The 13,354-nt window shown below is 38.4% G+C and overlaps 1 protein-coding gene across 1 annotated transcript in view; it reads right to left on the reverse strand.

Moving 5' to 3' along the window:
- Nucleotides 1-320: 320 nt before the first annotated feature.
- WWTR1 (WW domain containing transcription regulator 1) overlaps nucleotides 321-13,354 on the reverse strand; it is a 141,824-nt gene continuing 128,790 nt past the window's right edge. Inside the window, exons 5-7 of the mRNA XM_054480241.2 lie at nucleotides 10,901-11,034; nucleotides 9,096-9,208; nucleotides 321-4,072 (exon numbers count right to left, since the gene is read on the reverse strand). Coding sequence (XP_054336216.1) covers nucleotides 3,888-4,072; nucleotides 9,096-9,208; nucleotides 10,901-11,034 — 432 coding nt within the window. The 3' untranslated portion in view covers nucleotides 321-3,887. The remainder of the gene's footprint in view (nucleotides 4,073-9,095; nucleotides 9,209-10,900; nucleotides 11,035-13,354) is intronic.

Here is a 13,354-nt window from a genome sequence, read left to right on the forward strand (position 1 = left end):
GATGGTCTTGTCAAATCTGTGAGGGTGTTGGGAGGACAATGTGATATATATATATATTTAAAGTTATATTTTTTTATTTTTACAGGTGTATATATACACCTTTAAAAACCTCAGTGGGCTTTGTAAATAAAGTGGAAACTAGAATTCTGTGAACATTTAGAATGTTGAAGGCCAGGCACGTGAGCCAAGAAATTGTTTGCCTGCAGATTTTTCTTTCTTTCATTGTCTGCCAGGAGGGTTACATAAGCCTGTCTTCAGTACCACCCAAATCCCCTAGTAAAAGGAACATAGACAAATAATGAAAAGTCAAAAACTCCAAGTGGAAGTTCAATTGTCTTTATTTTTCTTATACAGATTCAGAGAAGTAAAAACCAGTACCAAACTCCAGGTAAAATGGTTTGATCTGATCGATTTGGCTGCATACTTTCGGTACGCATAACATTCTAAACTTAAAATAGAAATTTTTATATTACAAAACGTAGAAGTAAAGTTTTAAAAAGTTAAAGTACTAGCACATATATGTGTTAGGGAAATGGTCTCTGTCAATTGCCCATTTTCCCAATTAAATTAACCTACGATTTCCTTTTTTTAACAGCTTATTTTTTTCATAAAAGTTGTACTTCGAGAAGTTACTTTCTAATCACGTCATGAGAACACAACTTGTAATTAGCCACACTTCTGTCACTCTAGATCACTTCTTCTGCAGAGAGCTGTTCAACCAAGTTGGCATCAACCAGCACAATAAAGTTTTCACTGTTTTACCTGTTTCCTGTATAGGGTGTAATCAGTGAAAGAAATGACATTTCACATCCTAAATAATACGGTGAAACATTGTCTAAAAATTACTTGGATTTAACAGAATTGCAATTAGGTTTTGACAATGTATTTTCTGCAAGACAATGTATTTCATCAGGAAAAAATATCTTGAAAGAAAGATCTCTGAAATTATTTTTCATTTGATATGCTTTTTCTGTGACAAAATTTTGGGGTGAAATGATGATGTTTATTGATTGATTTAGTACTAAAAAGACTAGTACTAAGAAGACTAAAGACAGTTGTCTTATAATAAGAAATATAGTATAAATAGCACCTTATCAAGAATTCTGCAGGGGTTTTAACACTTACAATAATAGGAAATAGCCATTAAAAAGTTGCTCTAACTTTAGATTTCTAACTTTAGTGTTCTTTAACAAAGGCCATATTTTGTGGCCTTAAAAACAAAAAATTATATCTGGCTTTATCTATTAGTAAACACAAAGGGTCCATATTTTATTCTGAAAAAATGTTTATTATATTCATTCATAAATGTTCTAACTAATTAACTAAAAAAATCTTCTAGTATTTTCTAATGCCACAAGCTTACTAGAAAATTACTTTAAAAATTGGTAATATAAATCATCAATGATTTACCTACTTTAAAAAAGAGGGGTATCTGTTTCTCTTACATTTAATAACCTGAAAATGAGTCTATAAAAATATTTTTTAAAAATACAGTAACACTGCTGAGTTTTGTTAGGTCCCTTGTTTTTTAATTTTTTATTTATTTATGTATTTTTTTTTAGCAAGAATGTACAATTCTTTTTGCAATTTTTTGCTAACAAAAGACAAAAAGAAATAGTGCTCCCTTCAATTTAGTAGCAATAAAATCATCTAGCTTCATCTCTCTCAGAGGGCTTAGGGAGAGTGAAAGGAATTAGAGGAACATAAACCATGGGTCCTTCAGGAAAAAGAAGTCACTTCATAGTGATGGAGGCAACAGCAGGATACGCTCTTGTCTGCCTGCACGCTCAGCATCAGCATGCCTTGCTCCTCCTCCTCCCACATAAGGTGCACCAAAGCCCTCTTTTCTTCTACAACAGAGTCTTCCGGTATAAAGGTGGCAACAGAAAATTGTTGCTTTGTCCTTTTGGGTCATCTCTTGCATCTCCTGCTTGTTTTGCTTTTGGGGTACTATAACTTGTCTCTTTCCATTTCACAACTAGTATCCTTTCCACGCTATTCCATAACTTTGCTACTTCATCTCTGACCTTTCCACGTGCCTTCTTTCCAACATGATCCAATGCACTCTGTACGTGTATGTTCCGGGAGATCAAAAGGAATCTTATTTAAGATCCCCAAAAAATAAGTCCCCCATGGAAATTGAAAGTGTCCTCTCAGAGACTCAAATTATTCAAGTCTTTCAAAAAAGATTAAATTCATAGATTATAAATAATATTAGTTCAAAATATTAAACAGTTGAGGACTTCATTGGCAATGCAGGCAGACTGCATGCCAGTTGAACATGATGCTCTCTCAGTCCTTAAAAGCTAATTAAAAATGGTTTTGGTTACATAAGAGGTATTGAATACATATTTCATGCCTTTTTATACCAACTGTAGCAAACAGGGTTAGGATAATATACTTAGGAATCAATTTTACTGAATTCAGAAACATTTATCTCCACCATACACCCTCAAAGGGCTTTTTTTTTTTACACGTCAGAGATCTGCTTCATCCTTCAGTTTCATAGATAGAATTATTTTAAACACTTGAGATCTAGAAAGCAAAACTGACAAGGCTTCAGAATTTAAAAAGCAACAGCTCACTGTGTGTGTTGTGCTATCAGGTTGAAATCTATGTTGTCCTGATGTTTTCAGAGTTATTTCAAAAGACAAAAATACAGTTGCCACTGATTTATCAAAAACATTTGGCTGCCTTTTGTCATCAGCTACAAAATTACAGTGCTTTATAAAATAAACATCAAGGCCGGGTGCAGTGGCTCACGCCAGTAATCCCAGCACTTTGGGAGGCCGAGATGGGTGGATCACCTGAGATCAGGAGTTTGAGACCAGCCTGACCATTATGGTGAAACCCCGTCTCTACTAAAAATACAAAAAATTAGCCGGATGTGGTGGCAGGCGCCTGTAATCCCAGCTACTCGGGAGGCTAAGGCAGGAGAATCGCTTGAACCCGGAAGGCGGAGGTTGCAGTGAGCCGAGATTGTGCCGTTGCATTCCAGCCTGGGCAACAAAAGCAAAACTCCATCTCAAAAACAAACAAACAACAAGAAGAAAAAAAACCCCATCAAATTCTAAGCTGCAATTTTTTAAATCCCAAGTTGTAATATTTCAAAAACTTTTGTTTGAATAAAATGCTCATAATTAGTACCAAACTGGTCTCTTTCACAAGATCTGTAGTGTAAGAACTGTGACTAATGCTGCTGCTGCTACTTTCCCACTGGAGGGACTAAGTTGTCTAGATGCTCTGCAGTAAAATAACGAAAGATAAGCTACAATAGGACTGTGTGCCTTTGTAAATACAGACTAATAAGAGCCATCAGAGCCAGCATGGATTCAAAATTACATTGTATTCCATACAGTAGAATTTTACTATCCATACAATGATTTTTAAAGCTCAAGTTAAATAGTTTTTAAAGCATTTGGTACTACTGTCATCAATACAGTTTTTGAAACTGTAAATCAGGTCGAATTTTGTGCACATTTCCTGGACCAAGATGCCCTCAGAATTAATTGCCTGTGGTCAGCTTTTTATGGTTTAAAATCAATTGATGTATAAATTTCAATTAACACCCATAAAGCTTAGCCATGGGGCAGCAGAGAAGAAAGAGAAAAGTATTCTGCATAATCAGTCCTGCAGACACAATTCTGTATAATCTGTCACAAGAATGCAGGCTTGCAGAAAATGAAAACAGAATATTTATTTATGTTTAACTTAAGTTACTCTCAATCGAAACCAGGCAATGATTAAACTGGCAACATAAAAAGGAGGGAGCACGAGTCATGGAGGCGGGAAGTGGTGCACCTGCAGACTTGCTCTGCTCCATCACTTTTTCCAAGAGGCCCAGGAAATGTAAGGTCATGGCTACATCCAAGTTACAATGGTAGTGATTACAGCCAGGTTAGAAAGGGCTCACTTTTGTTCAGAGCAGACTCTACATCATTGAAGAGGGGGATCAGGTCTTCAGATTCCAAAGTTCCTAAGTCAACGTTTGTGCCTGGAAGACAGTCAAGGAAATCAGGGAAACGGGTCTGTTGGGGGTTGATGTTCATAGGTGTTTGTCCTGCGTTTTCTCCTATAACAAAATGAAAAGAAACCATTTTAATTCCTTCTTTTAGGCTCTTGAAGGAGGAACAGTTCAAGTATTTACACAACCCTCACCTTCATGTCTTCACCTACCACATTATTGACCCTTACTCATAAGAGGTACAGAGATGTGGAAGAAATCAAAAATTATTTCTGGATAGGTGTGGTCCAGAATGGAAAAGGCCAAGGAGATAAGAAAGGAGCATGTGAAAGGCACTATGGATCTGATCTGTGATCTGTGCCTTCCCATGACAAAGGTGTGAAGAACTGTTTTACAAAAGAGTAGAGAGGCCCTCTCTGTAATAAACACCTTATTACAGAACTATAATCTACAGGTTTCATTGTAAGCTTATGTTTACCCATACCATCCTTCTTTATGTTCAAAGAGAATGGTGTGAAGCTTCTTTTAACCAGGTTATTAAAAAGTTGTCTTCATTGATGGCTTTAGGCATCATTTATACAGGCAGTTCTGCAGACGTTCTCCCTCTTTCTGTAATACCTACACCCTACAACTATCTACCTTTCTCACAAGCATATGAGCCACAATGCATATGAGCATGTTAAGGCTTTGAGTCTTAGAGTAAAGAAATCTTTTGTTTTCTTTAAGCCACTATTTCCTAAACCCATTTAATCACCTAAATCTATTTTGGCAGCATGTGTATTCTAATAAAACTGAAGTTCTACAGAACACAGGTGAGAAAATGCTGTACTAGAGGAAAAGTAGGTGTCTGGGATATGACATGAAGAATATAGGTTCTTTATGTGTAATAGTATGGGACAGAATTCACTACTGACTTTTGTGTCATTAGATCGAGCTTTGTGGCTGTGTAAGCTTAGACACACTTAACTTGCCTGATTCTCAGTTTACCCATCTAGAAACTGGGATTATAAGCTCCTTCTACAAAAGTTGGAGTAAAGTGCCGTATAGTGTCTGCCACATATCCATGGCTTTGGGTGTCATTGATATATACAAAGTTATATACATACAAAAATATAATAAATGTTGATTGTCCTGAGAGAAAGAAAAACCTAGGTCTTCAGCCACTATTAATTACACAATATCAAAACAACAGGTTAATTCAAACAGTCCCAAACAATTTTCTGAAGAGATAATATCTACTTCAAAAATTGAGAATCATTGATAACTAAGGCCAGCTTCCACCATAATGTCATTTTTTAAAAACTTGTTAAATTATCTTCTGTGTGTTACAAGTGCAGTAGCCTTCCTGAAAAGTGTGTAGGGAAGTTTCACTGTTTTAAGCAAAATTGCAGAAAGTTCACTTTAGCAATCTGTGTTTTCCAAGGAGAAAAATTATATCCTTCCAAATGATGAAGGAACCATCATCCAATCTGGATTTTGGTGATAGCAAAACACAATGGCTTTTCTAGAAGTCACAAAATATCAATGACTCCTGGGCAATATTTTACAGTATTTTCATCGCAAAGGGTAGTAATCTGAAAAATTAAATCAAATTCAACAATATGACCTCAATGTAGTGTTACTGATATTGAAAAATAACATAAAATAAAAAACAAAATCCAAAATAACTTTCTTCTACTTACTAGAGTGTAACAGATAAAAATGAGGCTTTAAAAAGTATCTAAAAAAACTATCTGATCTAATGTGCTGGATGTCTTTTTTTCTCTTCATCTCCAGTTAGAATCATTCATTTTTACTAATTTCCCATTTTAACTTTCAAATACTCAAGAATATAATTTTTAGCCAAGCAAAATCTCTGTTTTAAAGAATTCCTAGGCCAGGTAGGGTGGCTCATGCCTGTAATCCCAGCACTTCGGGAGGCCGAGGTGGGTGGATCACCTGAGGTCAGGAGTTCAAGAACAGCCTTGCCAACATGGTGAAACCCTGTCTCTACTAAAAATACAAAAAACAAACAAACAAACAAACAAACAGTGCCAGGCATGGTGGCGCACCCCTGTAATCCCAGCTACTCAGGAGGCTGAGGCCTGAGACTCGTTTGAATCCAGGAGGTAGAGGTGGCAATGAGCTGAGATCACACCACTGCACTCCAGCCTGGGTGACAGAATGAGACCCTGTCTCAAAAAAAGAAAAAAAAAATTCCTCTTATCCTTTCTTCTCAGGATGGAAAGTATGAGGATACTGGCTAAGGTTCTTCATTAACGTTAACAATCTTAAAATAGAAGCAGCTCTGCAATCTCATAGTAATCTTTTTGGTCTTTGCAGTTTATCCACTTAAAAAGTGGAAGAGACAAACACAAGGCAATTCTTTTTATTTTTATTTTTATTTTTATTTTTTTTTGAGATGGAGTTTCGCTCTTGCTGCCCAGGCTAGGGTGCAACGGCACAATCTCAGCTCACCGCAACCTCCGCCTCCTGGGTTCAAGTGATTTGCCTGCCTCAGCCTCCCGAGTGGCTGGGATCACAGGCATGTGCCACCACACCCAGCTAATTTTGTATTCTTAGTAGACACAAGAGTTCTCCATGTTGGTCAGGCTGGTCTTGAACTCCCAACCTCAGGTGATCCACCCACCTCGGCCTACCAAAGTGCTGGGATTACAGGCGTGAACCCCCGTGCCCAGCCACAAGGCAATTCTTAAAAGGGTGTGATTACTGCAGAATATTCTGGAAGGATGGATGATTTCCCAGCCTTTGCTCATGTTATTCCCTTTACTGGATCTTCACACCAAGCCCAGCTGTTGTTTCCATGTATGTTTTGCAAATGGAGTGCTCAGCTGGCTCGTTTCCCTTCAGCATGTGGCCAGCGCATGGTCCACAGGCCTGACAGATCTTTTCTAGCCACACTTGAGCTCTGCCTGCTCCCACAGCTTTCCTCATCTTGCTACTGTATAATTACATTTCTCCCCTTGAAAAGATTTATGTCCAGTTCCTACAAAGACTTCACAGAGGTGGCCCCACACTCAATGAGCTGACTCTCACTTAACCAGGTTAACTTGGCACTCACATTCCCACACTCAATGAGCTGACTCTCACTTAACCAGGTTAACTTGGCACTCTGACATTATCAAGTCCATTGTGTGCATGACATCAGCCTTCTTACTGGAGAAGAGCACTTTGAGCTGGTCTCTGTGATCTCATGACTCCTCACAAATCTGCAGTGAGCATATCACTCCCACTTTACGGGTGAGAAATCTGAGGCTCACGGAGGTTATGCAACTTACCCAAAGGCGCTACTAGGAATGGAGAAGCAAAGTTTCAAATCAGGCTGCCTGTTGGCTAAAACTATGTTCTTTTCAGGACATCATTTAATTCCACATTACGGCTTCAAAATAAAACACTCCCTACTTACCCATTTGAGGTTATTTTAAAGACAGAGTAAAATCCATCCTCTTATGGTTTTGGTTTTTTTTGAATGTCAAACTTAGATTTAGATCTCCTGAGCTTTTTTCCTTAACTTTGCTTTTTATCCTTACTGGCTTCCCAGTGTTTAGAAGATGAAAGTAAAGAATTATTAAACATAGGAAGGAGCCACCTCCTAAGGCTATTCCAAAGATAGCAAAATAAATCTCACACTCAAAAAGCAGACAGAGAGATAAAGGTGGCAGGGGGTGGTGGTGGGGGAAGAACTGAAGTAATAAACTGAAGAACAGTAAAACAATCAGTGCAAACTATTCCTGTGTGACCCTCACAAGACAGTCTTTGCAATCTTCTCAATGCAAAGATGACAACCTACACGAAAGACGCCGGGGGAGCAGCTTTAATGTACTGCATTTGTAAGACACCTGGCTATGAGTTTGACTCTTGATCTTTCCAACAATTTAGATTCACAACACAAAGAGGAGCCATCTAAGAGTAGAGTGTAAAAAACTACAGACACTATGGCAAACACCTTGGGGGAAGCAATTTTTTATTTTCAACACAAAACAATTACTTTCATCAATGATAATGGAGAAGGAACTTTCATGAATAACTCCAAATACTGAACACCCTGGCTGTCATTTATTTTTGGTTCTAGAATATCTTCTTAGAGTTTATGACTTTCATAATTAAATCTAGGTAAGGCTAATAAGACTAACTTCAGTTTCTGCAATTGGAAGTCTCACTCCTTGAGAAAAGGAGAAAAGGAAAGGTAATCAGGGAGCCTGGTGAGGCTGGACCTGAAGGATGCACAGGCTGGGGACAAGGTAAAAGTAACCCTGACTCTCTTCTCTTTAATTCCTGAGGGAGGATGTCATTACCATGTTGGAACTTGGAAGTGACAATTTTGAATCCTCTGAGTTGCTCAACATTCCAAATACCCACTGCCAATTGCTTTTCAAATGCAGTGAATGACATGAAAAAAATTGGATACTGGAACTATAAACCAGTGTCACTTTCCAGGAGAAAGGGTGGCCCATATATTACAACTAAAAACTAGAACAGCATAAATACCCCACTGTGGAAGCACGGCAAAGCAAACAGTGGTGTCTTGACACGATTGTGAGGAAGGGACTATATGGAGCAAAGATGAATTAAAAACAAAAACAAAAACACAGAATTTAAAATCCTGTGCCCAGATGTAAAACTATACTTGTATAATCTATGAGGAAGGGGCCACAGTTTATTAATAGTGCCTGGGGGTTTAGTGGCTTTTCAGTTGTTATTTTATGTTGTTGTTGAGATTGAGTGTTTCTGGTTGGATTTTAAAATTGGGATGACCATACTCACTCTGGCAGCACCTATACTAAAACTGGAATGATAAGCACGGCCCCTGCATGCAAATGACATGTAAATTCATGAAGCATTCCATTTTTTTTTTTCAACATTTTTACAGACACTGGGGACTACTGGGAGTGGGGAGGAACAAGGGGTGGAAAACAAACTATTGGGTACTATGCTCACTACCTGGGTGACGAGAGCAATTGTATCCCAAACCTCAGCATCATATAACCATGTAGTAAACCTGCACATGTACCCCCAAATATAAAATAAAAGTTGAAATTATAAAAATAAAAGAAAAATAAAATTGAGATGACCGAAGAGATCATTTAAAAAACACAAACCCACTGTAAGTGCTTGCAGGCTTTGCTCCTACCTGTATCCATCTCATCCACATTGCTGAGGAAGTCCTCCGGAGTTGTGGGGACACTGTAGCACCCTAACCCCAGGCCACTGTCAGTGCTCTGCTCCCTCGAATGATATGGCCCTCTGCAAAGCAAAAGATGAAGAAACTCCAATATGAGCCCACTAAATAAATCCCAAAATTAAAACACAGTCACAAAAGCTCTAAACTAGTGTAGTTGTGCCATTCTGCCCAACTTTCCAGGTTAGGAAGGAAGGAAAGCTTTAATTTTGAAATACATACCTTCATGAAAATGAAAATAATCATGTGTGGCCATTCACAGCAAATTGACATTGATTTCCTTTTCACCTCAAAGTAACCATTTGAACACTCTTCAACATACAGAGTATGATACCATTTATGTAAAACTTTTAAAAAAAACAAAAACAATGTTGAATATTGCTTATGGATACATACACTAACAGGCAGTAAGAGGTATAAAAATCTGTGTGATGGACACACGCCAGTTTCTGAATAGTGGCTACCACTGGGGACAGAAGGGAAAAGAAATGAGATTTCAGTGTGGGGGGGATGGATTCAAATATTAATTGTAATATTTTATTTGTTAAAAAGTAAGATTAAATGAAAATATGGCAAATCTGGGTAGTGGGTACATGGGTAATTCATGTTATTCTTTGTACTTCTCTGTGTTTCAAATACTTTAAAATCAACAGTTTAAAACCTCCATTACTTATTATTTCAGCTACTATTTGTTTTCATCTCTATCTTTAATAATGTTCATAATTGTATTGTTTGTTTGCCAGACGTCTTTGCAAGGGCAGAATAAAAGGCAGAGGAAATACAGAATTGCCCTTTTTATTTGATTTAAAAACTACTTCTGCTCATGAAGATATTTCTGGCTAAATTCTCTTTACCTTTTCCTCCTTTGTTTTAATTACTTTTTAAATTGTGAAATTATTTTAAACTCACATAGAAGACGCAACAAGAGTACAGAGAGCTCCCATGTACCCTTCACCAGCTTCCCCAGTGATAACATCTTACATAACCATAGTGCAATTACCAAAACCAGAAATCTCACACTGTAGAATATTATTTACTAAACTATAGATCTTATTCACATTTCACCCTGAACATCATTTCTTTTTTTTTTTTTTTGAGATGGAGTTTCACTCTTGTTGCCGGGGCTGGAGGGCAATGGTGCAATCTCGGCTCACCGCAACCTCCACCTCCTGGGTTCAAGCAATTCTCAGCCTTCTGAGTAGCTGGAATTACAGGCATGCACCACCATGCCCTGCTAATTTTGTATTTTTAGTAGAGACAGGGTTTCTCCATGTTGGCCAGGCTGGTCTTGAACTCCTGACCTCAGGTGATTTGCCCGCCTCGGCCTCCCAAAGTGCTGGGATTACAGGCATGAGCCACCGCGCCTGGCCGAACATAATCTCTTAATTGTTCTGTTCTCAATTTGCCATATGGCATGCTTTTATCCCGTTGGTTACATAAAACCAGAAGATTCTTCCAAGTATAAGTACTAGACAACACCACCATGATGAAAAATATAAGTTCATGCCCATTTTCAAATTCTTGACTAGGGGTTTACTCTACGTCCTATCACCAATTTTTTAATTTGGAAATTTTTTAACAGGCAAATTATTTCCCCTGCTTTTCTTTTTTCTGCCAGCTCCTCCCACTTCCTCCCTTTATTCTCACCCTCAACCCTCAAGCTCCCCACCTCTTCCCAACGTAAACAAAGATCCTATTATAGTCTAGATCACATAATAAAGAGAATAAAAATAAGTGGCCCCCAAATATTAACTTACCCATTGAGGAAAGGATCTGAGCTATTATTAGTGATGGATCTCATGTCTGGGGTCATCGTGGGTGGGTTGACAGCAGCCTGAACTGGGGCAAGAGTCTCAGCTTCCATGGGGAGCTGTCGACAGAGGGCAGCTTCCTACAGTCAGAGTGGGAAGCAAGAGTCATGCACTCATTGTCAGAAGGCATGGAGCAAAGTGTACTTCACATCAAAACTTTTCACCAAATACAAAGCACTGTGTATTTATTCCCAGCAAGCCAAAATCACCAGGCAACCACTAGTATTCTTTCTCTGAAGAAAAGTCTTACAGACATAAGTCACTTCACATTCACAAAGTTAATGGGAAGCTCAGCTATTATTTGACCTAAGGGCTCTTAATGTTGCAATCATCCCACCCATGCAATTATTTAAACACCCAAATCATAGAAAGTCCTCTCAAAACACTTTGTCAGAGACAAGGCTATTTCTATCTCAGGTTCTCAAACCAAATCTACATCAATCAAAGCAATCAGACTCCTCTGGACTATAAAGTACATTCTGGTCTTTGCCACTTACAGGCCAGTAAAACTGTGGAATTACAGAGTCCAGGCTCTACATTAAATTGCATCTGGCAGTTTTATGTTTACAGACAGGAAAGCAAAACAATGAGTTGAAAGTTTACTTTAAAAAGTCAATCAGTGGCCAGGGGTGGTGGCTCACGTCCATAATCCCAGCACTTTGGGAGGTCGAGATGGGCGGATCACTGGAGCCCACAAGTTCAAGACCAGCCTGGGCAACATGGTGAAACCCTGTCTCTACAAAAAATACAAAAATTAGCTGGGTGTGGTGCTACTTGGGAGGCTGAGGTAGGAGGAGTTCCGTGCCTGAGAGGTTGAGACTAAAGTGAGCAGAGATCATGCCACTGTACTCCAGCCTGGGTGACAGAGTGAGACGCTGTCTCAAAAAAAAAAAAAAAAAAGTCAATCTATTTGACTACTTTGTTGACTAAAATGCTGAAGGTTGAGGAATCATGTAGATCCAATCCAAATCCCACAGACAAGTAACTGTTTCACAGCATATGGATTTCATTAGCAGAAACAAATAATACAAGCATTATTTTATAAAAGCTAGCATTACGTTGCCAAGAAGAGTCAATCCAAAAGGCTACAAATTTACTGACTGCAATTACTTTCTCTAGGTATAATCTCCAGGAGTCTCTCCATTTTGACAAACATAACCAGACATCAAATTCCTTTCAAATTTGCTGATGTTTCCAGAGAATACTTTTGTATGTTTACATTTGCATCCCAAACCAAAGTTAGGCCTTTCCCCATATTTACACCTATCAGCTTCCCACTTTCCGTGCTGAAGTCATTGGTCTCACTGTCCCTCAAACCCTAAAACCATGGCTACAATGGCAAACAGAACATTTAGGACTTCTAAATTACAGTATCTTCGTTAGATCTCTTCCAGCCCTAACATGTTGTGACTTTAGAGGGTAACTGCTGTCTAGACAAGTCCTAGTGAAGTCATCGGCTATAAAAATTTTCAGTTACTAGAGTTCGTTGTGCTGTTACAAACCATGAGAGACCTGATTGATTAAAAAAAACTGTATTGTTAACTTATACTGAAATAAATCTAGCTGGAAAGGGTCTCTGGCTCACTTCTATTCATCTAGATTGCAAATAATCAAATAACTAACAAATTTTATTCAGGAATCTACAACAAGCAAACCAAAAACTAGTTTTTTTGGTAAAAAGTGATTTTCATCATCTAAATCTTGGAAGTGCCTTCTGAATAAACCTAGAAAAATCAAATTATTTCCTGATAGTTGTTTTTAACATGGCAGGCAGGGTGCATTAGAAACCTTATTATCCAACCAAAGTTTTCCTGAAAGCCTCAGAAGGAGCAACAGGGATTGAATCTGGCATAAAAAGCCTGGACCCCACCAGTCCCCATCCCTCAAGCACACTCATACACCCTGAGCCACAGTTTGAAAAAATGTGTCTCATCAATGGTAAATTTCTAATACTTTATTAACCATAAATTCAAGAATCTTTTGACTCATAACCCTCATTATCCAAAAACGTGAACTTTACTAGAATATTCCATTTTTCAACCATTCTGAATAAATATGGGAGTTTACCTCTAAACAAATACACTTTTAATTTAAAAGTTAATGAGATGTCTGCATTCCTTTCTATTTGACAAAACTTTATCAACATATGTCTTAAGAATACAAGTTGAGGCCGGGCGGTGGCTCACGCCTGTAATCCCAGCACTTTGGGAGGCCGAGGCGGGTGGATCACGTCAGGAGATCGAGACCATCCTGGCTAACAAGGTGAAACCCTGTCTCTACTAAAAATACAAAAAATTAGTCAGGCATGGTAGCATGCACCTGTGGTCTCAGCTACTTGGGAGGCTGAGGCAGGAAAATCGCTTGAACCTGGGAGGCGGAAGTTGCACTGAGCCGAGATTG

The sequence above is a fragment of the Pongo pygmaeus genome, chromosome 2, assembly GCF_028885625.2.
Source record: "Pongo pygmaeus isolate AG05252 chromosome 2, NHGRI_mPonPyg2-v2.0_pri, whole genome shotgun sequence".
NCBI lineage: Eukaryota > Metazoa > Chordata > Mammalia > Primates > Hominidae > Pongo > Pongo pygmaeus.